At 41.2% G+C, this 27192-nt stretch overlaps 1 protein-coding gene across 2 annotated transcripts; it reads right to left on the bottom strand.

Annotated features, from left to right (window-relative positions):
- Positions 1 to 3935: 3935 nt before the first annotated feature.
- Positions 3936 to 9193, bottom strand: pold3 (polymerase (DNA-directed), delta 3, accessory subunit). Of its 2 annotated transcripts, none has more exons than XM_040143952.1 (12): positions 9063 to 9193; positions 8372 to 8427; positions 7471 to 7570; positions 7334 to 7373; positions 6960 to 7092; positions 6551 to 6806; positions 6384 to 6456; positions 6023 to 6155; positions 5770 to 5873; positions 5387 to 5472; positions 5154 to 5235; positions 3936 to 4356 (listed from the first exon to the last, which is right to left on the bottom strand). In XM_040143952.1, the coding sequence occupies exons 1-12, from the start codon at positions 9117 to 9119 to the stop codon at positions 4151 to 4153; spliced, it is 1326 nt and encodes a 441-aa protein (XP_039999886.1). In that variant the 5' UTR covers positions 9120 to 9193; the 3' UTR covers positions 3936 to 4150. The 2 variants fall into 2 exon arrangements, with proteins under 2 accessions (XP_039999886.1, XP_039999887.1); XM_040143953.1 differs by having other exon boundaries at positions 5154 to 5232.
- Positions 9194 to 27192: the final 17999 nt, after the last annotated feature.

Genomic DNA, 27192 nt, shown 5'->3' with positions numbered 1-27192 from the left:
TTTTGGTGCACTTGTTTACCTAATCTCCTTACACATTGTCTTTTGAATAGATCTACCACTGAGCACTTACTTCAAGGTCTCCTACTGTACTGAAGCTTTAGTGTTGTCCCTCACTTGTAAATCACTTTGGAAATGCTACTTACTTTGTACACTGCGTTTATTCTTGAACATTTTAGATGAAATGCATCCACAGGACGTTTTCAGAAGATCTGACACCTTTCCAGACACTGTAGTAGCAGAACACCCGGCAGGACAGAAGACACAAGGCCATCTCCCATCTCAAACTGCCAAACCTAGTCTGAGGACAAATTTGTAGGGAGCTACACATAAAATAATGAGACAAGCTGTAGCATAGAGATGTCAAGTTCTGCAACTTAGTTTACTAAATGACAAACTCAACCTTTTTTAACATAGTGGCATTAATGTTTTCCAATGTTTGCCCTTAACAATGGAAAAACTGGTTTTGTGTGTATCTATGTCCCGATCGCTTCCTTGAGTACAGGCTGTAGTCAAATTAAGGAAAAATTTTTTTTCCTTAAGAGTTTTTTTTATTGGCTTTTTTGCCTTTACTGGACAGTGGACAGTATAAAGACAGACAGAAAACAAGAAGTATGTTCCTGGCTAGGACTGAGCTGAACGAGGACAGCCCATATTGTTAGAGTTTTGATTCAGTATTAAAAAATGCAATGACGTTTCCTTTTAATACTGACAAAATCGACAGAAAGTCTCAAGAATTGTTTTCTGCGCCGGCTATGAAGTGAGAGGTAGTGACTGATAATGCGATCGCTGTCAAATCTGGTGAAAAAATGTCTTTAATTGCGTTAATGCAAATACAATATCCAATAATCTGTAAGAGTCGGCCAGAGAAATGTGAAAATCGGTCAAATCTGCATGACGCTGGTATTTTTTGTTTTACCAAATGTTTCCTCTTCTCTTACGTCTATTATTCAGTTGTCTTTGTCTGTTCTAGGGAGGCATTGATGTATTCCAGCTTATTGATTATTACGGTTGTACAAGAGCCAGCCACGACTTTATGGCTGCATGTCAATGCCTGGTTAATGGCTGGATTTTTGGTGAGTAAAAATCACTTACCAATTACAAAGCAGGTAAGACAGGCAATAAGAGCAAACACTGAGTGGCAGTTGACAGGTGAAACAGAGATATAAGATTGTGTGTCGTCTGTGTAATAATGGTAATTCACATTATTATGAGTATAATGTTGCCCAGACGGAACATTTATTAGGAAAATAGAAGAGGGCCCAGAATGCTTCTTTGAGGAACTCAATAATCAGTACAAGCATTTACTACATTCAGTCAGGCTGCCACAGAGTCATGGTTGAACAATGTTGTTTGAATATATTGATGTTATTCGTACAAACATTTAGTTGGTTAAAAAGAATCAACTCCAGAAGTTTGCCAAGAAATAGAGGAATGGACATGGATCTGTAGTTACAAAAGTGAGCAATTCCTGTGTCAGACTTTGTAAGTAGAGGTTTTTTCCATAGCTATTTTAAGAGTTTTGGGGGGAAAAAAACAATTGCAGAAAAGTCACTCTTGTTTTCCTGGGACAGGCATTGGAGGGTGCTTATTAGATATTTATGGACAAGAAGATCCCTTGATGTTGCTATAATTCAGGTTAGTAATATGAAGAAAATTCTTCATTTAAAAAACGTTTATCACATTTAAGAAGTATATAAGCAGGGATCTGGAGAAAATCCAGAGAAATATGTATCTCAGGGGAAGTTATCAGTGTATTGTTGTCCAATGGTGCCATTAAGAAAAACCGTGTTAATTTGAAAGTGTTTTCAATACCAATCAGAATGATCCAATAGCTTTGTTCAGACTGATCGCATTAATATCTGAATAAAAGTTTTGACATCTGAACATCTGTTTAACAAATTGCCTTCCAGTCTTGATCACACTCTTATTTCAAGCTGACCGCTTTTTTAACATCATTGAGGACATGTCAGGACAGAGACCGTCTATTTTCTTTAAACTGTGCTGGAAATACATCAGCCCTATGCTGTCAACGGTGAGTCGGAAACGATTAACACTCTGAACAGTTTGGCCCTCCCCACTGGCTGCCAATGATTTCACACACTTTCTTCCACTTTGGCAGTTTCCTCACTTATTGAATTTGTCTTCCCGTGTCAATGCAGTACAGCTAGATTTGGTTGATTTGCATTCGACTTTTACATATGTACCTTCCAGTGTCATTCAAGTGGCATTACAAGCAAATGTCATCCCTGATGTGATGCAGTGAATTTGATTTCGTTAGTAAGTTGATTGCAATTTGAGTCCACACCTAAAGATGGACAACTGGTACAATTACCCTGACTGGGCCTACGCCCTAGGGTTGACCATGACTCTCTCCTCTGTTCTCTTGGTGCCACTGTGGGCAGCTGGACAGATGTGTTTGACATCAGGAACATTCAGACAGGTCAGTGTTGAAAGAAGACTTTTCTGCAACTCTGGATGCCTCAAAAAGAACTGACATCTTATAATCTATGGCCACCCACCAATACGTGGTCTGAGAGACCACTTAACGTAGTGCCTCCATAGTTGATGGATCCACAACAATATCCACAAAGAGTTGTTGAAAGTTGTGGACAGTGACAGTGGGAAACTGCACCAAACCCGTCTACAAATATAAATATGCTAAGTTTTATTGATCAAGATCACTTGTTTCACCAGTTATTCATTCACAATGGTGCTGACTTTGAAATAGTACTCCACCGATTAGCATTGTACTTCTATGACACTGTCAGACTGACAATGGAAAAAGAAACAAAAAACCCCAGCGATATTGGAGTTCCCCCTTAAGATTTAAACATCCGTAGGCTGTTTTCTTATTCACATACTATTATCCTCATAGACAGGCTGTTTAGGCCTTGTGTGAGACCAAGCATCATTTTCAGCCTACATGACCAACCAAAATGACTTAACGGTTGAATATACAAGTACAATCAGCAGCATCTTCTAGCTCTTGATATAATGCTAGTTTCCATCTATCACTCAACTCCCAGGTGCGAAGTGACATCTACTGGGGACACGTAGCTGATTTTCACCACATGGCTGACCAATAGGCTGACATGCTGGCTGCTTCAGCACTATGTCAGTGGGGATTTGAGTCCACGCAGACAGCCATATCCTTTGAGATGCTCTGCGGTTGTCCAAAATGTCCCTTGTGAGCGTCACAATGATAACAGTATTGTGGAAACCCACTAACCTTGTTTTTTTTCCCCCGTGTTTCAGCGTTTGTCCATTCTTTTCGTCCTGTGGAAGCTCCAGCCTGGCAAACGGAAAACAGAGGAGGGGGCGACTGTTGAACTGAGGACATCTGCAGCGACTGCTTGATATGACCTGCAGTGCAACATGACTATTTGGTGATAATAAGCTCAGACTTAAAGCCCATCATCAACAATTTTAATGATAGATCTTTTCAGCCGTTTCTTAAGAAAAAAAAATGCCAGTCTCTTGGCCATTTGACTTTTACAGTTTTATAGCATTTAACTGTAACTCAAACACCTCGGGGATTAGGGCTGTTCATCAGGAAAAAAAACAAGCAATTTGAGGATGTGATCTTATGCAATTATACACACACACACACACACACACACACACACACACACACACACACACACACACACACACACACACACACACACACACACACACACACACACACACACACACACACACACACACACACACACACACACACACACACCTCTAACCTCTGAGAATATGGTAACTGAAAAGCAAAGACAGTAACATCTTTTTCTACAATTAGAGTATCATCATTTTTTGTAACCACTCACTTGATTCTATACAGGAGACTTGTAATTTCTTCTTAAACTGAACTGTCAACCTCCATGAAAATTATCATTTATAACACATTCTTGATTTTATTTGGAGGCGAGACATATGTTTAGTTTAAGTTTCAAACAATGTTTATTAAGCAGGTCTCGTATTCACATTTAAACTGGTAATGGTACGTTCAAAAATTAAAATGTTTGTCGTCCTGAACTGGACATGTCCATGTGTCCATAAGATGTGTTTCAGCTAAGAGTCAGTTAAGATCATTACAGAAAGTCTGTAGCAGTGCTTGTTGTGTAGTGCCAATCAGAGTGTCTGATCCTGCCTACTGTTATTTTTTTTGGAAAAATCCCATAATGGAGGCTTGTTTAGTTCCTTTATTTCCGTTAGCAGACGTTTTCTTATGACTTTTCTTCTCGTCCTCTCTGTTACTTGCTGGTAGCTTTGCTGGAATGGGATCTTTTGGAGCTTGTTTGGTGGCCTGAATATCATCTTCTGCCTCAGAGTACGATTCGCTCTCATAGACTTTCTCCGTCACTGTGAAGAGAAAAAAAACAAAAAAAACAAGTTATTAAATAATCCAAAATTAGGCTTGAATGGGTTCTTAAAACTACATTACATTTAAAAGTTCTTTAAAGTATTTTGTCAAATCCCATTCATACACATGTCGAAATTAAATTAGAAGCACTTATAAATACAATTAAATACAAGACAGGTAAAAATTATAGATAAAAAAAAAATTACAATGTAATTGAAACAGTTGAAATAAATACTTGATGATCATTCAGTTAATTGACTATTTTGATCAATCAAGTAATAGTTTAGGCTGTTTGCCATTTTCCTGAATGTGAACGTTTACTGTTTCTTAAGTCCTCCATAATAGTAAAATAAATATCTTTAAGTTTTGGACAGTTGGTTGGACAAAAGCACCAGCCCTGAAAACTAACTTAAAAATTATGTTGGTCATTTTTGCACAGTGTTCCTTGTGTTTTATAGACCAGATGACTGTTGAGAAAATATTTAGCAGATAAATCAATAGCAAAAATCGTTGGGTGGCAGTATACTACAGTTACGGACAAAATCCATCCCCTCTCCGACACAATGTCAACAAAGGCCACGTATTCAAAGGCTTTTAAAAAAAGGTAGTAAATATTTTTCTGAATGTATATTGACCATTGGGATTATTATTACCACACACAGTTAAAAGTTAGCAAAGTTGTAAAGACACAAAAATAAAGTTGTTGGAAGCCGTTTTTGCTTTTTGTAGAAGGAAGATACAACAAATTGAATCCAGTCGGAAGACGAGTTTTCACGCCTCTGTCTGCTGTTCATACCAATGCAACCTTCGTCGTCCACAAAGGTACGAGATTTCAGCACTCGTCTCCTCTTCCTTGTCTTCATCTCAGAGAGACCCTGCTGTAGAAGAAGAACACACAAAAACACGTGAGAACGAGAACGTTCAATTAGCCATTCAGTGTTAAAAACAGTAAGAAAGTTTCCTTGAAGACTGTTAGTGGAAATTGATTTGATACACAGTTATTAGATCAACACTACATCGAAAACTTACGTGCGAATGTGAAACAGACTCGACCTCCTTTTTAGGACTTGGTGATGGTTCTCTTGTTTCCATCTGCTGAGGAGAATCTGGAATGACTGGACGGGTGAACTAATATTAGTTTTCTAAAAACTTTACAATATGAATAAACTAAACTATATCTTCCCAAACTGTAGTCAGGAATTATCCTTCACTGACTATAACATTATGGAAGACCGCACAACAACTATGCTAAAAATTAACAACAAAAATGTGTTTTTCCTCATTTTCATTTCACCATTTTTCATGCATTTACGGGACCATTGTTAAATTGTTCATTAAAGTTTTACAAAATACAAAAATCACTGAAAAAAATAAATAAATAAGTGAACAAATAAGTGAAGTAAACAGCTCACCATCTTCATCGCTGCTGTCTGGTTCAGGATTCTTAATCCTTCGCCTCTTTTTCTTCTTCATTTTTTCCTCCTCGCTGTCAGAATCTTCAATTCGCTTGGTTTTGCTTAAAAAATAAAAGACGTTTATTTAAATAAGTTTAAACGAAGTCTTTTATTTTCTTTTAATGAGCGCAAGATCATTACTGTCCGACTACAGATTTCCCACATGAATATAAACAGGCACACAACTACACACCTACACACCCACCCCTACCTCTTGGAATCTTTCTTAATGTCGTTTGGTGATTCCACTGCAGCAGCTACAGGCCGTGAACTCTGGTGTTGCTGCTCTGCTGTGCAGGACGACTGAGGTGCTTCTTCCTCCTTCACAGTTTTGCCAGGTTTCTCTGAAGACGCGAGAAAGAGAAAATGTAGTAATCGAACGAAGTCGGCCAACACGACTGCTTGTAACGTCTGAAACTGCACTGGTTACCACATTCAAACTTGGCGGCAGTCCACACTTCCAATGTGGCTTGTGATTTTTTGTTACCCTCTCTTAAAATATTTCAAAAACTAAACTTGGAGCAAAAAGCACTGAGGCTATGTTCTTATACATCACTGGTAATATTCCTCACTTGATGTTTGATTCCCAAAGAAGTTCGTCATTGGATTGGGTTTTCCAGCTGGTTTGCTTTTGGGGGCATCAACCTAAAATACAAAACACAATTACAGACATCTACTTTTATCCTTCTCCTACTCTGGTTATTTACTTTTTTGGAGACCAAAGGACACAAAAGCATACCACGGGTGCATCTTCTCTCTGTTCCGACTTAACCCCTTTGCCGCTGTCCTGGTTCTTAGGAGTAGCTTTATTTGCAAACATTCCCATGATGCCTTTTTGTGGCTTGGTGGACGGTTTTGAAGCTAGATTAGCCTCTCCATTCATGACAGACTTTTTTGCTGCAGGCTCTTGCGTGGGAGCCCGTTCCATTTCTCTCGTCTGCTGCAGCTCCAGAGACGACATGGGCACCGCATTGGTACAGTGGATCGCACTGTATCTACAAACCAAGCGAAAGGACATATATTCAACTGAATACGGGCCATCCAACAATCAGAGGGGAGACCTTTTGGCTGTTTTTTCAACTGCTTCTTGTGGTCACCTGTCCTTGCTGGGGGAAAAAAAAAAACCCTCATTAATATGATCAACATACCTGCTGCAGTCCTTAAGATTGTCTTTCACAGCATCATAGTCAACGCTGTAGAGCGGGCCGCTGTCTTTCAGTAAAGCTTTCTGGACACTGTAGACATGGACACTGACTATCAAGCTCATCTTGGTTTTGAAATCTGCAAAAATAAAAAACCCCAGGTTAGACGCCTCTGCCTCCTCTACTACAGCTAACTCCGTAAATAAACAAAATGGAAACAATTTCAATAATCAAACTCAAGGACACAAGAGCACAGTGTGATTTGTGACTTTTATTATATGAAATAATAAGTATAATTTTACTTTTGCAGCCTAGAGACTAAAAACAGAAGCAACAAGAGTAAATACTGCACGGGGCTGAGGGAAACCATCTTTACACACCTTCCAGTTGCTCTTCTCTGACAACTGACACCTTGTGGCTCTGAGAAGCAAACGCACTGTCAATAAAACCAATCAAAACAGCGGTTTTGTATGTCCAGAAATGTGCAAACAATCCCAAAACAGGTCTTGCTACTCACCGTCAGGCCATTGTCCACAAACTTCCCCGACACAAGATAGGTGGCATGGAGCTGGGCTGAACTTTCCTTCCTTTTGTGATCCAGGTAATGGTAGAGCATTCTGAAGAAAAGACGCACATTTTAATCGTTTTATGACGGTACACATTTTTGAGTTTTTCATATTTGACTCGGGTATACACAGTATTTCTTTGAAAATTAGACTTGCAAGGATTTGTCGATTAACTGATCAACAGAAAATTAATCTGCAACTACTCAATCAAATGATCAAATTGATTTTTTCGGAAATTTTTAAAGCAAAAATGCCAAACCTTTGCTGGTTCTGGCTTCTTAAATGTCATGATTTGATGCTTTTCTTTGTCATATACGAGAGTAAACTGAATACATTTGGGTTTTGGACTGTTGGTTGGAAAAAAAACAAGACATCTGAGGACATCGCTTTGGACTAATTTCTGACATTGAAAACAACTGTTTTCTTGCAGCTACTCTGACTACCCAAACCCTATTTCTCCGCACTTATTCTTATAGTTTACCTGAGGCCATACTTTATCTACAACAAGTCAGTCCATACCATTACAACCTATAAAGTGCCAGTAAACCTGGTTTTGCCTCGTGGACTTGGACTTATAATTATATTTGGGTACTGAGAAGAAAAATGTGTCTTTATTGGTATCATAAAATGTCCGGTGCTGAAAGTTGGCGATAAATCTTATTCTTATTTTCTTAGTGCTGATGATATTACACAGTGTTTTATTTAGGCAAAGTTTTTGAAAGGCTGTTAAAACAAAATCAAACACTCTGAAGCTTGGCAATTTTTTTACTACAGGATTTTGAAAATACATATCTTTGGATTGTTCCCAATTAAGCATATTTATTATGCATAAAGAGAAGGATGGACACTCACTGCTTTGCTGTGTTGACATGGACTCCAAGTGTTAGACTCAGCCATTTATAGGTCACCTGGTAAACAGGAAACACACAACATTTAGCTTGCCACATGAATGAGAAAACCAAGAGAAAAAAATACTTAAAAAAAAAAGGTTACTATTCAAATAAATGGTGATAAAATAACGTTGAATGTGCCAGAATAACCCTACTGTACATGTCCTAAGGCCACCGACCTAACCTGCCATTCGCTCCAGCATTTGTGCTTCCATCATTCAGGTCGATGCATTTCCAACTCCCCGGTTACCGTGATGAAATTTCAACCTTTGACTATTGTCTGACATTTGACAAATCCCTTAATGTTTGTCTGTTTCAAAAACAGAACCGCTGCCGGCTAACAAGCGGCATGGGAAGCTAATCAACTATTAAAAAAAAAAAAAAAAAATGAGATTGTTTTGGATTGACGCACTATTGCCTAGATGATTCATTAGCCGAATTTCCCAATAGAACCATACAAATCGTATTAATTCTGAATTATACTATTGGCAGATACATACATTGCCCTGAAAAGCAAGACGACATTACAAGCAATTTTTGTGAACGCAATTCAACGGCTAATTATATCGAGGCTACCTCAGTTCTAACGGTACTAACTTGGCATTAGCGCCCCCAGGATGGCTTCTAGACAAGAGATCCAAGATTTCACTTACTATCTTGTTGTGGTCGTTTACAAATTCGTCAATATTATCCAAATAAAGCTCGTCCATCTTGTTCGGGTTGCCCGTGAATGTGGCGGTCCCGTCGAACCGATTCAAGTGCGCGGGAACGCGGTTTATTTACTTCCTGCTAAAGGTCACGTGTCTGTCGCTGTTTCCTGCGAGGCTGCCGGCTGCCCTCTACAGGCCAACACAGGCCACAGCTGACTTCACTTCCTCATAAACTCTGCACACAGTCGGTAAACTGTACGGGACAATGTGCCACTTTTTTTTTTTACTATTATTACCACTTTAATTTATGCAAAAAATGGCAAAAAAAAGAAATAAAATAAAAAAAAAAAGAACTGTGTGAACTGTTTTGAAAAAGTGAACTCAGTAGAGGGAAATGTCTGTAATAAAACAGTGATAATACAGTAAAATAATAAGGCAGGTGATGGAGAGATTCTGTGTTTTTTTTTTTAACATCATCAAACCCTATGAAACGACCAATACCAGCAATGCATTGATGCTGCTGACAGTTATCGTCTGTGTATTGAAAAGCGTGAGATATCCTGCTCGTCCGTGTCCTAGAGCTCCATCGTTGTTCAGAAAACCCATCAGTGAGCCACACTGTAGCACTGGGTGACGTGTTCCTTCATTTACCATTATCAGTCAGTATCATATACGCTGTACTGCTTCCGGGAACACTCACCAGACTGGAGCACCAAATGCATATTAGTTTGTGGCTGAAAATGGTCCCAAAAAAAAAAAAAAAAAAGTGCTCCTTACGTCTGTTTGAATAACATTTGATAAAAACTACAAAGCGCTGCTGTTTTAAATAAATTACTGAGACTTTTAAAAAGTGAAACTGTATATTTTTGACCACTTTGATAATAATAAACATATAGAATAACACCAGTCTCGTCATTTACATCTTCTTACAGTAAATTTTTTTATTTTTCTTAAGTCAGAAGTACCTCATTTAGATAACATTAAGGTGCTATTCTTGAGTATGTCCACTTTAAAAGACTTTGGCATTTCCACGGGCACTGTGCCTTACATTATTTTCATGACATAGCAAGACGTACTGCGGTGAATGAGCTGCATAAACTAAAGAACCATTACACTGTATTTGACACGTCATATTTCTACCGACGTTCACTGCGGCGAGCGACAGTCAGCAATGTGAGCTGATTCGAAAAGTGGAAATAAAATCAAAATAAAGTGCTATATGCTAAAAGACTAAATTACCAGGAGGCCCTAAACTGGGATGGACTTTTATCAAGGTTTGTGAACCTTGAAATCATTCTAGTTCCCTGATAAGGCAAAGCAAATTTATTTTAATAGCACATTTCCTTCCCAACTGTTCATACATCACTTTTACTCAGTTTAAGTTTTGCTATCTCTGAACGAAGGCAATACTTTTCAAATGCAAACTGGCTCTTTTTAACAAAAAATGCTGACCGAGTTAAGCCACAAGAATAAAAGATTATAAAATGGTTCACGGATAATTATCACTGCTTTTAATGTCTTTTAAATAGAGAAACTAACCGGCCAGGAAATGGGAATGGGCGGCGCTCCAGCAGCAGTCAGCTGTTATAAATGGAGAAGAAGGAGGCTCCTCTGCAGGCCGCAGGGAAGAGATCGGCATCAGTTATTGGCGCATCGAAACACAATCAATATAAATTTTGAATTTGAATGAGCTGTTGTGACAGAGATATTCAGGGAGGACAGTGTTGATGTATTTAACCTTCAGTGACCTCGCCATCAATTGTTGGTTTTCCAAACAAATCCCTGGTCAACATGAGGGAAACCTCCCCCCACCTTCACCGCTTGTCATCATTTGTCTGCATCAGCTGAAGCTCATTATCACTGGAAATGAGACTAGTGGAAGTGCTCATATATATCTTGTTAGGATTAACTTTTTTTTCCACTACAGTTTAGAAATATGAATAAGATGATGTGCAGATGCATAAATATTAATGGTGTGGATGATTTTTCTGACATGCCAGGGTTGATCCACTGCTGTGTCAATAAAAAAAAAACAAAAAAACGAAATGTGTCAGAGGGTAAAAGAGTATTTGTCAAATGTCTGGCAACAGCTCAAAGACCAACAAATGATGCAGTGAAGGTCAGAGTCAGGGGCGGTCCGGTCAGGTTCATTAGGGCATCATAATGTACCAACCTGTGTGGTTGATAATAATGAGGTCTCTAGGGGCCTCATTAATACTACCTGTTATTACAGTGAAAATATTGTGTGGGTATTTCAGCAGAACCTCACCTTTATTGCAGGAGACTCGTGTCTGATTCCTGGAAAATGAAATAACCTTTTCAACCCCCATCATATCAGAGAAGAACAATAGCAACTGCCCTTTCAACCACATCAGTCATTGATCGCTCGGTGATGAAGTTCACACCTTCCACCTTGAGGTCTGCCGGCCGTTTGTGGCCGAAGCAATGACGCAGCCTCTGTCGAATCAAAGCCTCTTTGTCCTTAGCATCGCTGGCTCAGCGGTAGATTGATCGCCAGCCGTAACATAAACCAGCTTGAGATGATCATAATACAACATTGGAAAACTATCTGCTGTTGTGCAAGTGATAGAAGCGAAGCCGATACAAATGTTAATTTAAATGGGCACTTCAACTGAATTACAAATAAACCAAAAAAAACAAAAAAAAACATAAAAAAAACCCAAAACACTAAAGATTTCATTGGAATTTTTTTTCTGGCAAAGAAATAGTCCCTAAGAACACTGTTGGCTGTGAGGTCTATCGATTGAATTTTTATAAATCTAAGTTTAAAAGGGCAGTCCTTCAATTAAAAACGCAAATGATCAGTTTATTCATCAGTTCCTAATGGTCCATTGTTCCACGCCCTGTTTGGAATCAGCGTTTCTCCTCCTGGATCCGAGGTTCACCAATTGGTCAGAGCCTCCTTTTCAGCACGCTGGCATAAGCTTTCCTGGGTAGGCTGAGCAATGTGATACCTCGATAACTGGAGCACACCCTCCGGTCCTCCTTTTTAAATGTGGGGACCGCCACCCAGGTCCGGTCTACCAGTTCCTCTGCGTCGAAAGAAGCCAGTTGACATGGTTTGGGCATCTGATTAGGGTGTGTCCTGGGTGCCCTCCCCTGGAGGTCTTCCGGGCGTGTTCAGCTGGTAGGAGATCCCGGGGCGGACCAGAAACGCTCCGGATAAGCGGTAGACGATTGGATGGATTGATCGTTTTATAATCTCTTCTCTGGCTCTGGAGGCAGCTTGACAAAACAGAGTCTGAGAAAATAACAAGATTATTTCAGTTTGGGCTTAGGAGACTGCAATTTTTTAAAAGAAAGCCTGCGATACAAATGTGGACTGTGGACTTTAAAGTTGTGGGTATTTACCAAGCAGACAGGGTCTAACAAAGATGCTATCACGTTGCCTTATGAGAAGTGTAGGATCCAATGTTTTTGGACCCTGACCATTACTAAGAGCAAAAAGTATTTTGCCTGTGCTGTTCAATTTCATTTCAATTTTGTTTTTTTAAGTACAATATTATCTAGAACTGCAAGCGGGCAAGCATATCGGGGTCTACCTGGAACTGAAGTTACACTGACTTGGGGTGATCAGGGGGACAAAATAGGAGAACTTATTTTATGCAATGATCAACTCAAAAAAAAATTTTCAATCATCTACACTGTATTGAGGTGGAGACATATGGACCATAGAACCATGGAAAAAGTAAAAAATAGATAAGTAAACTAGTCAGAGTGACATTAGTTCTGTCTCCTCGCACTTCCGCTGGTGTTTAGAGGTTCAATATCAGTGATATTTGAGCAGATGAGAGAAAAACTAAGCTGATGCGCTCAGCACCAAACCACTAGCAAATTCCACACTTTTAATCTTGTTAATGATATGTAGTTGTGACAGAAAAGAGTCCATTCCTGTGATATTCTGTACATAGGATGATTAATTCAGGTGTGCGCTCACTGATTTTTGCACTCAGGTGATCCTATACAGTATGTAGAGCGAGGCAGCTCTGAGTCTTCGATTCACTGCGCAGCTTTGAAGCCGGTTTGGCCTGCATGAGAACTTCCAGCAGAAAACGTAAAACGGAAGGGCAGGGACGTGCAGCAGAAAAGGGAAAAATATTCCCCTAATGATGGCGAAGTAGGGGAATCATCATTTCACCTCAAAGACGCAGATTAAAACTAAAATCCTCAGATGGATCAGAGTCGGTTGAGATAAGGGAATATGATCTTCTTTGTCTTTCTTCTTATCTTCCATTGAACATGAGTCAGATTTGCCTTTGTAACCTCAAACTAGTCACTTCTTTGTTGGTCGGTTCCTGCTTGGTCTGTCTGAAGCCCTAAGGCCCAGCAGAGTTAGAACACACAGCGTTATCACCATGTTGAGAGACGCTTTTCTGAATGCGACCGGTGTAGATTCCTATTATGACCAATGCAACATCGCGATAGCATGCTCAATTTTGCCGTCTCCTGAGTACATCACGTTAGGGGAACATTTAGAGGTGGTCGGCTGCCTGTCACACCTGGAAGTGATCTTTAGAGCCAGCAGCACCTTTAGGTGTCACACATGGACATGATTTTCACACCATGGATATGTGAGGCATCATCGCCACACTTAGGAAGAGCTTTGACTTAATGTGGACTTGGAACTTTTCCGTTCCTCAGCAAACCTTTCAACGCTGTAACCCCCGACATCTGGGTTTTTTTTGTGTTTTTAGTGGTTCAGTAAGGTGTTTGACTGTTTTAAGGGACGTTCAACCGAGTGTGTTTAAAGTTCTTGGATACTACTAGATATGGGGCCTTTACGGCTCCAGGGGAAGCGGTGTAAAATTTGTCACTCGTGTCCGCGTCGGCTGGATTTGAAGACCACATGGATGTGGAGACAGAAAGAAGTGATGTTACCAGACCTCTGCATCCCGGTCCTCCTCTCTGCGTGAGGCTGGAGGCTCAAGGCTACATCAGATGCCACTAGCATAACACACCGGAATCCCCTACTGGACAGTCCGTGGTTTAGTTGCATTGAGGATGAATTAAAAAAATGTTACCTCTGGTGCGGCTGCATCGATTTTGGTAAAAAATTTTTTCTCAGGATGGGAATGCAATGCTAAGTTAAAGCACTCTGAAGTCATTTTTCAGGCTTTAGCTTGTGAAATTATTTCGGTCCGATAACTGAAAAAATTACCGCAAAAGGTAACCGCATTCACAGCAGAGTTGTGAATGGACCGGACTGCATTACACTGCCACGTGTTCCTATTATTTCTTATTATAGTTCCTGTGCTGTACATTGTCACTGTTTGTTTGCTGTCTCGGTGAAGCAGAGAGTGAAATTAATCAGCACGACAGCCTTTTGATAGCAACATCTAATAGTTTTACTGACAGAGATCTCTGCTGTGCTCTCCGGAGCTGGCAACACAATCCATCATTCTCTCTCTCTCTCACACACACACACACACACACACACTGAAGCTCAGTGGGTGAAATGTTAGACTTCTCTGTACATTTGAACTTCATTATCTTGCCCGTGTGTTCTGACCCACCGGTCTAAAATCAAAAGACCACGTTAAAGAGGCCGCACACAAACATGCGACATGAAAATCCTTCAACAATTTCAGACGGAGAATAAGAACCGCAATCGCACTGAAGCAAAGCGCAGAGTCGAATTCTGATGCTCAGAAAAGCAGCAGTATTCCTCTTAGAAATGAATCTGATGAGATCTGGTCTGGGTTAAACCCTGATAATGGATTCTTTTATCAGCGATGTCCAGCTGAAAGCAAACAAAAGAGTTTCTTTTATTCCGATGTGTAAATATCTTTTATGTTGGAGAAACTTGCAAACATTTTCTCTTTTCCCTCGCTTTTCTCTGGCCTCTGGTATCACATTTTTGAATGCTCTGGTGCATCAGATCCACAGAAAGATATCTGCTTTTAAAGAAATGCATGAGGAATGTATTACATATCTCATGCTGCCTGCAGATGCATTTCAGAGGCCCTTTGCCCTCCAACAGGCTTTAGGATTCCCTCAACAGAAAATTCTGATTGGTTTTAAGATTTAAAACCCCCAAATGCCAGATGCTCTGAGGGGAGGTTATCTGCTTAAATCCATTGCCGCCGACTTACTTAACTGCGTGGCAGCGGTCACACTGCCCATCGCAGCACTCAGGGAAGCAGACATGTGTGAAATAACATGTAGAGATCAGATAGGTCCATCCAGAAACACAGCAAACAAGTGACATGCCGCGCAGCCTCCTGCAGATGCCTGGTTCACAAGCTCGGATTCCTTTTTGTGTCGGGAACCCCGCGTTGATAGGCTTCCCGCCGCACACCACCGTTTGATAGGATGTTTTCCTCACAAACACCAGCTGAGAGGATTGTTGTCATTAGATATGACGTTGGAACTCAGTTGTTTTGTCTTCACTGCAGGTGGGGGGGTCGGGGTTGGGCACAGCCACAGTGGGAGAGGCAAAATTGATCATCAAATAGGCTTTTATAGATTCTCTCAGCGTGCTCACACGGAGCGTCAGAATAATGAAACACAACCGTCAGTCATGTATGAGAGCTTTTTCTAAGGTCACGGGCACTAATGACCTCTGTCTGAGACAAAGAATAAGAGGTCAAAACAATGAGAGAATGGAGATACTTTTCTGTATCTGTTGTCTGTTTTCAACCTTCGAAACATTTCTACTTCCAGGACTCTGAACCACTAGTTGCTCCAGTTAATAACCAACACTTCCTCTCCTCACTGTTGCAGGAACTTTATTTTGACATGAGCCCTTGTTCTGACGACTAAACTGCACTAATGACCGACAGGTGGGGAGCTTCTTCACTCGAAAGCACAGTTAGTATTTTAAGGGATTTACTACAACAGATGCTGAAATGCTTTACGTAATTGTTTCATGACCATACCTAAGATTAGTTTAATTTGAGACAAAAAATACGATACATCTAGGGTAGGTTTCATTTTACACCCTGTTTTCAAAACAAAACCCCTTTATAGATCGGTCGATATTGAACCTGTCACTCTCGATAAAAAATTCTGTCCAAAGCTTTAAAATTAAAGCTCAGGTGTGAAGCACATTAACGCGAAGAAGCGGATACCTGCAGCTCACGTCTGGAGATGCTGATGAGAGTCACGGGCACCTGCAGGTGCCACACATGAACATATTTCAGATATTTTAGATTAGTGACGTCCTTAAAAGGTGAACTGGTTTACATAGAACTCCAGTTCAGTTCAGATCTTAATTGTCTCACAAGATAAAATGCTTTTCCAGGAAAAAAAAAAAACGTGAAACATTAAAGGTGTTGCTACTATACATGCAGTTGGGAATAAAATAAAGGGTGTATGATAAAAGCAAGGAAACAGTAACATGAAGAATGAAGATAAGAAAAATAAAATGCTAAGCTTTGAGTGGAGCCAAGAGGCAGCTCACAATGTATTAGAAACAAGAGCACTTGTTGCAGATTGGATAAATGAAACCTTGAACCTGCTGCACCTAATTTTTGGAAACCTGTATCCGGAGGGGAGGATGTCAAATTACGTAAGGAGAGGATGGTCTGGATTTGATATAATGAATTTAGCTTTCCGTGTGATTTGCCTGCTATAAATGCCAGACAAAGAGGGCTGCTCCTCACCAGCCATTCTACCCGCCGCCTTGACAGTGTTCCCCCATTTAGTCCTGTTTGCTATGTTTAAATTCCCATACCAACAAATCAATGAGAAGCTGAGGGCTGATTCTATGAGGACTCTGTAAAATAACACCTTCGGGTGTCTGTCAACATTAAAAACATTTAACCTCTACAGCCTTTCTTGTTCCTTCTTGCATATTGCAGCATTCACTTTAGCAGACACGAGGCCCCTGGCTAACACTGAAATGGTATAATTTGTTGCTGAATGCTAACAATATAACTCACATTTTATCTTGGTAAAATGAGTTGTTGAACGTTTACTATTCAGTAGTAGTCTTAGTTGCTTGTACGTGAGATCCAGCCTGGGACCCAAGTCAGGCCAGGTCCGGATTATATTTAGTTTAACCGAATCAAATACGATCCCATTGCATTGCTGCAGGTCTTGCGTGTGTGTGTCCATATGTGTAATACCCAAGTGGATCCAAATGGACCCACCGTGAGCTCTGACTGAACCGAATCATTGAACAAAGACGGAAGGCTTGAACTGTGAAGTGCGGGGAAAATTATTAATAATAATTATAATTATAACTTTATTTATACAGCGCTTTTCTAAAAAGAGTTACAGAGTGCTTGACAGTGAAAGCAACAGATCAAACAGTAAAAAAAGCTCAATTAATTAGATTACGAGAAAAATTAAAAGTAAATCACAAAACATAAAAGTGAATCGACAAGAAGCATTGAAAAAAATGAGACCAAAACAGTTACAGTTTAAGAAAAGAATATCTGATAAAAGTGAGTTTTAAGAAGTGATTGAAAAGACAGTCCAGAGTTGGCTGACCTGAGATACTCTGGCAGGGAGTTCCAAAGCTGAAAAAGGCCGGTCACCCTACGTGTTGCTGGTCTTTTTTCACTTTTTCACTGTCTGCTGCTGACGTTGGTGCTGCTCTCTGCTTTTGTCTGCTCACGTTTGGATGTTCAGACTCTGGATTTCGCCAAAGCTCACTGTGTGTATCCGTGAGGTCTAACAAACTTATTCAGTTTCAAAGCAGTTAAAATCCTGCACTGTTTACGTTCATGTTTACTGGCTCGCGGTTTTCTTCGTCCTGGACTTTTGCCGGTGTTTCGCTGTGTTTTGGGTGCACTACTACCATCTGTCGAGCATCTTGTGAAACCATTGGCAGGAGTAACCTTTGTGTCACCCGCACATGCCCACAGTACATGTGTGTCCTTGTGCATGTGCACGAGAACAAACAACATGGGGACCCAGTCCTAAAAGCATCGCTCCATTGCATTACTAGTGGTCAAAATCTCCACAGGGTACCCTTTGAGTTTAATTTAAGCACGTCAAGTTTGGATTGGTTTTCCAAGGGTCTGTTTTGGATTGAACCAACATCACTGGAAGTCTTGTCTCACTATGTTTGTAATGACCATGACCGTGATCACTGATCAAATTAAAAGTTCATACGATTTCAATAATTTCAGTCGCCGGAGTATCGCCCAACAGTAGTTGCCAGGGAGTGAGACCGGCAACCATTCAAGGCGGCAACTCTGAGCTTTCCCCGCCGATCTGACCATGTGACCATCAGTCTCATTTTCCAACCACTTCGCTGCTTCCCCTCTGAGTTAAAATCAACCAGTCAGGATGTCAAAGACATTTTTGTCCTCTTTATGTGATGAGAAGATCCTCCTATTAAGATTGAAATGACATGGTAGCTGTTGGTCCTCCACAGAGAGGCTGTCGCGGCGGCGCCACAGGCCCAGTGTCAGGCTCTGTCAGAGCCTTGATCATTAGCCGCCTCCCTGAGGAGCTGTTCCCCTCTCAGCATCTGCTCCACTTCACCCTCAGCCCTTTGTGGCTCCTGCTGATAAGGCCAAGCTAATATCTGCTCAGTCTCTGGCTGCATGGGAAATGATAAACACGGGCTGAGCTGCTGTCCACTCCATCAGGACAATAGCAACTAGAATCTAGCCCCCAAGCAATTGTTATTCCACAATAGAGGGTAGTGTATGCACAGCTGAAATCCTGGCCGGGTGCTTGGAACAAAACAGGAGACAGTGAAAAGGTGACAGATTGATTTAGTGGTTGCAATAGCTGTGCCATAAACAAAATGACATGGTTTGAAACCCTGCTACAGCCAGTGTACAGACTGCTAAAATGTCCTTGAGCAAGATAATGAAACTGCTGTTTCCCATTATACATCATTCTGAATAACAGTGGCTGAAAATCAAATAGGACCAAAAATACCTACAGAGTGAATCCATCTCCCATCACAGGTTAAACCCTGAATTGTAATCGAGCTATATGTTTTTTTCCCCTCTTGCTTTCTCACTGGTGAAACACATCAGTCCTGTACAGAAATGCACCATATCTAAAATTGCATCTTGCAGATGTTGTTAAAGTCATAGTCCTTAGGATTTCAGTCATGTCTGATCTGTTGACACCTGTGGTTACTGGACCCAGAGTTCTGTTGACGCACATCAATCACTTGGGGTAGCAAACACACGTCCGTGTGGCCGCTCTGTCGGAAATGCAACTGAACGCAAATGCCCCTGCTGCTTAAAAAAATGTGACTTAACTGAACTTAATTGGCTCAAAGTCATTTCACCAGTTTTCAAAAAATAGAACCAGACCAGTTAAGTTAGCTGAGCGTGAGAAAAAGAGTTACCTAAACTTAAAATATTAAGTTGTCATGCTGACAAATGTCACAGATTTGCTCTACATTTACATTTGCTCAGTTTGACGAGTTAGTTCTTCATCTGACATGAAGAAATCGCAGCTACAGCTGCTCCTGTTAAAGCTGCTTTGTGCCAGAGTCAGTAAATAGACAACATGCATTAAAAGACACACGGCAAGTTTCCATCATGAATATTTTCTTCAAACTACTGGAGACATTTCAATCTGGGGAAAAAAAGAAGCATGCCGGGACGTCTGCTGATATGCTGATCATTTTTCGGTAGAAACTTAATTAGATAAGTTGAATGAACTCTCAGCCGTTCATTCATTCAGCTCAACCTTTTCAAGTCAAAAGACTTCAAGTTGCAGGAACCCCTGTTTAAAACTTCTGACATGGTCTAAAAATAAAACCTAGAAGTTTTAAATTGGATTAAATTGAAATTAATAAAAATGTATTACAATGTAAACTATATTTACATTGAGTTAATGAGAAAGGATTAACTGACTGCACTAAATTCCTGCACAATGTTTTATAGCGCACAAATGGGGTGGGACATCATAAAAATCTTAAGGATTATACCTGTAAGGATTAATAAAGGTGTCCTTTTTTCCCATCGGTTTAAACTGAAGACCCACTTGGATCTGAACTTGCAAATGGCCTTTAAAACCAAAGCCGTTGAAACGTTGTTGGACTGAGTGCAGGGAAATCTGACCTTCCCCATGACGGGCCGACCCCTGATGAGCTCTTGTTGGGATTTTTACTTTGCTCCAGCTATCCTTGTTGTCCGTTCTGTATTGTTACATCAGTACATAGGTTGATCACAAAAGAAATGACGGCCGAACGTAAGACCTAGATAATAAACCAAACCCTGGATTTTCAACTACGCTGACTCAGTGTCGGCGATTAGCTCCTCCTGTCGGTGTCAGGAGGAGCTAATCAGAGAAATCCGTTGGTGAAGTGAGGTGAATTGAAACCTGCAGCCTTTCCACCGGCAGAGGACTTAAGATTCCTGCAGAGAATGGAAAGGAGAGGGTTATACTTAGAGGATACAGAGACGCCTCACCCCTTCACTCTTCACCCCGCTTATGTTATCGCATTTTAGTAGGCAGACAGGGATTCAGGGCCATAACAGGTAGAAGAGATGCTGGGAAATCATGGAGCGGAATGAGACACAAGGATTTTTGAGAAAATAACCTTGGTGGCATTCATGACTTGGCTGTTTGCCCTCCTGTTACCACGCTCATCTTTCTGGAAATTCTGAACTTGCTCCAGTTATATTCATATATTTGAGAAAACAACAGATTTCCATTTTAACTCTTGCGTGAATATGGAGTAATGTTTTCGCCTACTCTGATGGAGGTAAACACGCTAACTTCAACTTACAGTGTGAGGCCATGAAAATAAATAAACAAATAAAGCCATCAGAAGAGCAAAACCCCACAGATGCTCATCAAATGTGCTGATGTAATGTCAGCTACAGGTCGGTACTAGTATTCTCTTTTGAGCCCCGTCTTTTAAAGCCTATATTTGCCCATATTTTGGCAAACTGGCACCGTTTAAAGCGTGCCAAACTAGCTATTATCAGTTTCTGTTTGCAACATACCCATGAGTGTACAGACAGCTACCTGGATTACTTTGATACCGAAGAAAACTTAAAAACGTTCTGATTCTTCTGCAGCTTCTTTTGGAAGTCTCTGTGCCTATGTCTCTATGCCTCTCTCTGTCTATTACAGACCACATCCTGTAATTTCAAGCCGACTAAAATGCGTGATGATGAATTAAATTACGTCTGACCGGGGCTTATGTTCCTCAAACTCCCAAGCATACCCAATATTTGCCAATATTTTTAAAGTGTTATAATTACGGAATAATACAGGAAAAACAGACAGAAAATAAATGAATCAATAAATAAAGGATGCGCTGCCAGTATCCATGTTAAATTGTATTTAGTTAAGAAGAAGGAAAACACTGCTGTACGGTAGGGTGATGTAACAAAATCCAACTGCATTAGGAACAAGTTAAATCACCTCACCAGTTGGTGTTTGTGGTCATTTTAAAGTGAATTATAAACAAATTAGAAACATTTTGTCGCTGAAAACCTGAAACTCACCTGAGTAGACTTTCATTTTCTTGGGAAATGACGGATTCCTGTGATGAATGCTTTAGTGCTAAGGAGGCTTATTTCTGGCAGATTTCGGGCAGATATTTCCTCATTTACCTCTACCTCCCTCCAACCATGAAGGTTCGGTCTCAAGCTCCACTGAGTCACAGAGTCATCGTTAACGTCATCTCCTCATGAGTGGTTTTTTTTTTCGCCCTAATGAAACAGGTCATCTGTCTGTCTTCTCGTCTGTAATGGAGTATTTGTTTAGATGCCATTAAGCAGTGGCGTCTGAAAACATCCTCGGAGAAAAAAGATCATCTTGATGGTGGACAGTAGATACACACACACGCACTTCCCACGTTGTGTGTGTTTTCCTGTCCACCTCGGAACTCCTTCACACAAAGACCTCCCGCTTGACTCTCGCTACCAGTTCTGAATGACGATCATAGTCTCCTTAATCATTAACGCGCACATGCACACATTCACACGCGCGCACACACACACACACACACACTTTTAGCCCGACGGACTTCTCTGCTGACTCCTGCTGCCAGATCTGCATGACGATTACACTGCCCACAATGAGCTGCATGTCAACACCCTGCGCATTGACGTGCAGCTCAGTCATCCAGGAGCCTCACCGAATTGGAGAAAGGGAGAACACGGTACTCAGATCTGTCTGCACACAGCACAGTGTGGCTGCAACTACTTCCTACCACTAGTACGAAGCACGGTGGGAGGCCACACGCGGCCTAAATCTGCCACGCGTCCCCCGTCCTCTCTGTATGAGGCTCTCACGTGGCATTCGCATCATGTGGGACGGAGGGTAATGACGGAGAAGACTCTCACGGTTATGACTCCGTGTGTTCGTGCCATCCGAGAGCCTGAGATGTCCGTTTCCGTTGTCACTGATTGTGACTGTACTTTACAAACTGAATGAACACGAAGAGTTAAGCTGCAGTGCCAAAAAAAATGGTACATTTACTGCGTTAAATGAATTGTATTTACCTCCATCGATGGACTTTAGAGAGATATACTGTGACACAGTTTGAGACTCCCAAAGATTTTACGTATTTGCAGCTGTTCATTAACACGTGAAGCAGATGCAAACAAACTGTCTACCCTGTAGCTCCTTTTAAAGGAGCTGAATCAATGACAATCACGTTGATATTAGATTTTGTTTAGATGTAGCCGCCAGCGATAGAGGCGGTGCAGCCATGTTTCCGACGGTTCGTCGACATTTCTGTAGATTTTTTTCACCAGGTGGGAGAGGAGTGTAGCTGTCAGAAATCCCAGGTTCAAGAAAGACACTCACCTCACCTAATGTACCTGTTTGCACACTATCGCAGAGTTTAGGACATCACCAGGGGAAAATGGCTTTGCAGTCATACTTGAGCAGAACGCGTTATCGGAGGAGTTTTCAGACATCCACATGAACAGGACTCGGAAGAAAAAGATGATCGCGATGTTCAATTCCTCAATGCTAACAGAACGCCTATCGTCTGTGAAAGACGAGTCCATTGGCCAGCAACTTGAAATTAAGCAACAATTCGAAAACACCAGAATTATAATGGCACTAATTACGGTGCAGTGAGAATACCGATAACTGATAACTATATATGAACAATAATACTCTAATATATATTGAATGCATGGCTGTCGTGTCTAACATTTTGAATCTACAACATGGAACAGTGAAGTAATATCTCCGCAGCAAAGCCAGGCTAGTTTGACAGGTCTGGAGTGCTTGAGGCTCCTTTATAAAGAATTTGATATTAAAGGCATTTAACTTCAATGCAATTTGCAATTTTGAATATTCATTTTCTGAATGGATTATTAAAGACTAAATTGACCCTGAGTCTTTGAAATTCATGGTCTCAGTTCTTAATAAATGGTAATTTAATGTTCAGCGTAGCTCCACTCTCCCTTCTTCGCTAACTGAAACTTACTTCACCATGAAATCCCGTGACCTCTGATTCATTAGCTGAATCTCCATTTGTGCGTCTGTGTCATTGAGCCCAATGGTTGTAAATGCACTTGGTAGCCGGTGCGGTTTTTAGAGGGCTTTGCTTCCAGGAAAAATGGTCTTCGGTTCAGACCCTAGCCTTTACATAAAGGGAGAGTGAGTCAAGAGGATTCTTGTGTCCTTTTCACTGTGTTTCTACGATCACAGTCATTGGACTAATTAGACTAATTAGACTAATTGACTGGTTGCCAAATGTCAAAAAGGCAGGTCTTACCTAATATGAGCCTGTCAGAGGGCAGACGCCAGAGAGAGAGAGAGAGAGGGAGAAGAGGAGGAACGAGATATGAAAACGTGAGAGTTGGCTTGTTTGTGGGGACCTAGATTTATTTGAATTATTAAGTGGTAATTTCTGTTCAGCAACCTAATACCCGGAAAATAAAGAGATATCAGATTAAACCGAAGCTTTGCCACCTGCTTACCAACTATCACACAATCTGTCCTGCCCTTTCCCGACATACACAGATGCAAAGACACTGCAACCTGATGAATAAATGACAAGAGAACTGAATAAATCTTTAAATCAAAAAATCATTCTATTCTATGATATAACTTATATACAAAAAAATCAAAGCTGACAACAGATATTTTAAGTCACACCATAGGCTTTAACAATAACTAACACTTTTTTTTCACATTTTGTTATGTTACAGCCTTATGTTAAAATCCTTTAATTTCATTTTTTCCCCTTATCAATCTACACTCAATACCCCATAATGACAAAGCAAAAACTGAATTTTAGACATTTTTGCAAATTTGTTAAAAAGGAAAAACTGTAACATAAGTATTCAGACCCTTTATTCAGTACTTAGTTGATGCGTCCTTGGCAGCCATTACAGCCTCGAGTCTTCTCGGGTGTGACGCCACAAACTTTGCAGACCTGGATTTGGGGATTTTCTGACATAAATCTATGCAGATCCTCTCAAGATCCATCAGGCTGGATGGGGACCGTCGGTGGACAGCAATTTTCAGGTCCCTCCAGAGATCTTCGGTTGGGTGCAAGTCAGGGCTCCGACTGGGCCACTCGAGGACATTCACAGAGTTGTCCCAGCGTTGTCTTTCAATGAGGAGAGGCTTCCCTCTGGCCGCTCTGCCATAAAGCCCAGATTAGTGGAGTGCTCCAGTGATGGTTGTACTTCTGGAAGTTTCACCCTTCTCCACAAAGGCTCTCTGGAGCTGAGCCAGAGTGACCATCAGGTTTTTGGTCACCTCTCTTACCAAAGCAAGCCAGCTCTAGGAAGAGTCCCAGTAGTTCCGAACTTCTTCCATTGAAGAGTTATGGAGACCAATGTTCTAAAGAATTCTTTTTGTAGCCTTCCCCAGATCTATGCCACAACACAATCCTGTCTCTGAGCTCTGCAGGCAGTTCCTTCAAGACTTCCTTACAGACTAGGGCTGCAGTCAAAGAAAATCTTGGTTGACTGAAATTGTACCTTCTCTTCAACCAATTAGCTAAAATCTATACATTTGTCATGGTCGTGGCCAAGGCTCCAGGTCTTTTTCCCCCTTTCCTTGTGTTTCTCCTGGGTTCCCTTGGTCAAAATGTTTTCTGCCAGTAGGACAGCATGTACACCTTAGGTTTAAGTGTAGAAAACTATTTGTGACAAACCTCGACTTACAAACTTTTCACAATCAACAGTATTCTGCGCCTTCCAGCACTGCAGCTTTGCAGGTAGCAAGGACGGATGACTTGGCAACAAGAGAAACATTTTGGACATTTCAATGAGAGCATCTGTGGCTGTGTGCTGCTCTGTTGTTTTGGATGAGAGAGCTTGTAAATGTCTACTGGCTGTAGCAGTGACACAGATCAGTGCTAGAAGGCACAATATCAGATCAATGCTAACATTTCTTCCAACATACCTGAGGGTGCAGCTGTCTCCATCAAGGGCAAGTAATACAGCAGATGCTCAGGTATTTTTCGCCACACTTTTACTGCACACTGTTGCAGTAAATGTATTCACTGCATAAAATAACACAAGGGAAAAAAAAAAAAAAAATTCCCCCTAAACTTCAAGGCTGAATGGTTGTTTTACTTTGTTTTTGTTTTTGTGTTTTTAAAGACACTGGGAGCAGTTGAAGCTCATCTGAAATCATTGAATAAATCCTGCAGATCATTTCAGCATCTGCTAACACAGCATGCTTGGTTAGATCAGTGAGCTTCCTGCTCCGCGGGGAGACTGCCGAATAAAAGCAAGGGGACAGGCACGTCGAGATTTAACATGCTCGGTTAGGTTTGTCCACCGTGTCGGGTTTGAGCCGCGCTGTCTTGCCTGATTACTCCCAACAAGTTCCACTTCTCCGGTCATTTACTGTCAACAAGTTCCGGCGGAAAATATCACGTGCTTTGGTTTCTGGAGTCATTTGCATAAGTAGCTGCCCCTCTGTCACTCTCAGCTTCCGGAGGAAAAAAAACACTTTCCTCAATCCTGTCATTTCTACCAGGATCTCAAACCTTGTGGTGTAGAAGACAGAGGACTCCCTTGTTTGTTACCTCCTGGAACAAGTAAGAAATCCAGCCTGAAACCTGCTGCCTGTGACGATGGAGGAGTCGTTCTGGCAGAAAACCTGAAGATATTTGTGCTTGTTTAGCTGCTTGGGAAGGAAAGGGCAACGTTTTCTCCATGTTTCCATCACTAATCACTGTTTAACCGAGTCCTCCCGGGAAGCAACACGTCCATGTGAATGAAAGTTGCTCAGTGTTAACAGGTTTAACTGTGGAGCCGAGAACAATGCTGGGATCCTGCAGGATTGAAAGATAAAAATGAAAAGAACGGCAGAGATGCTGAGAGACAGAGAGAGAGAGAGAGAGAGAGCGAGGCAGTGGCTCTGAGTTGTGCACATTTTCAGAAGCCGTTTCCATTGTAGAATGTGGTGTAATTGTGCTGCTGTTTGCTGCTGATAAACCTTTGGAAGAGTCTGGTCTCCACTGGATTCTATCAGGAGGCCGTCAGACAGAAAGTGTTGGCTCCACCAGGCAGCCGGGAGGTTTTTCTGGTAGCTTTAGTTTTTCCTCTTTGTCTCTGCACCAGCAAGGTGACGCAGCATGTGAGGAGAAGACAGAAGCGGCAGGCGGAGACGCGTATCGACGCCTCAGTGTCATCATACAAACGTGCCGCTGACTGGGCTCGCTTATCTGCGGCAGCTCGCAGTGCGGAGAGCGTACGGACTCTCAGTTTAGATGGTCCCAGTGGAAAGAAAAACCGCTGACCGTAGAGGTGGCGCTCCACCCGTTGAGCTTCACAGGACTTCTGTGTCTCTTTCTCTGCTATCCCAGGCTTTTCGGACTATTTGATCTCTGGTTATCTAAAGGTTTTAGCACTGAGGGGGCTGAAGGGAGAAACTGGACTAAAGTTGGGGTATTTGTTATCTATAAAACTAAATTATACAGTGTGTGGGTACAGTAGACTTCCGTAGTCTTTCTTGTGGGTCAGGGGAGAGAGAAATAGGTCCTTTGAAGCTGTATGAATCAATACTGTTAATGAATCTATGGGTACATCTAATGCGAAAGGTGCGAATTATCATCCAACTCTTGAGTTCACCTCAGCCCTGTGGAGCGTTTTAGCATCTTTAAATACAATTTGTTGTTGTTTTGGTTTTAAGGCGCACAACTTTACTGTTGACTGGCTCACTCCCGCTTTCACATCAGCATTGTTTACAGTCACAACAGGCAGCTGTTCTCAGCAAAAATAAAAAATAAAAATTTTAAGAAACA

Source organism: Xiphias gladius, chromosome 14 (genome assembly GCF_016859285.1).
Source record: "Xiphias gladius isolate SHS-SW01 ecotype Sanya breed wild chromosome 14, ASM1685928v1, whole genome shotgun sequence".
NCBI lineage: Eukaryota > Metazoa > Chordata > Actinopteri > Istiophoriformes > Xiphiidae > Xiphias > Xiphias gladius.
Note: the sequence above shows the minus strand (reverse complement) of the source record. Positions and strands in the feature narration are given on the sequence as shown.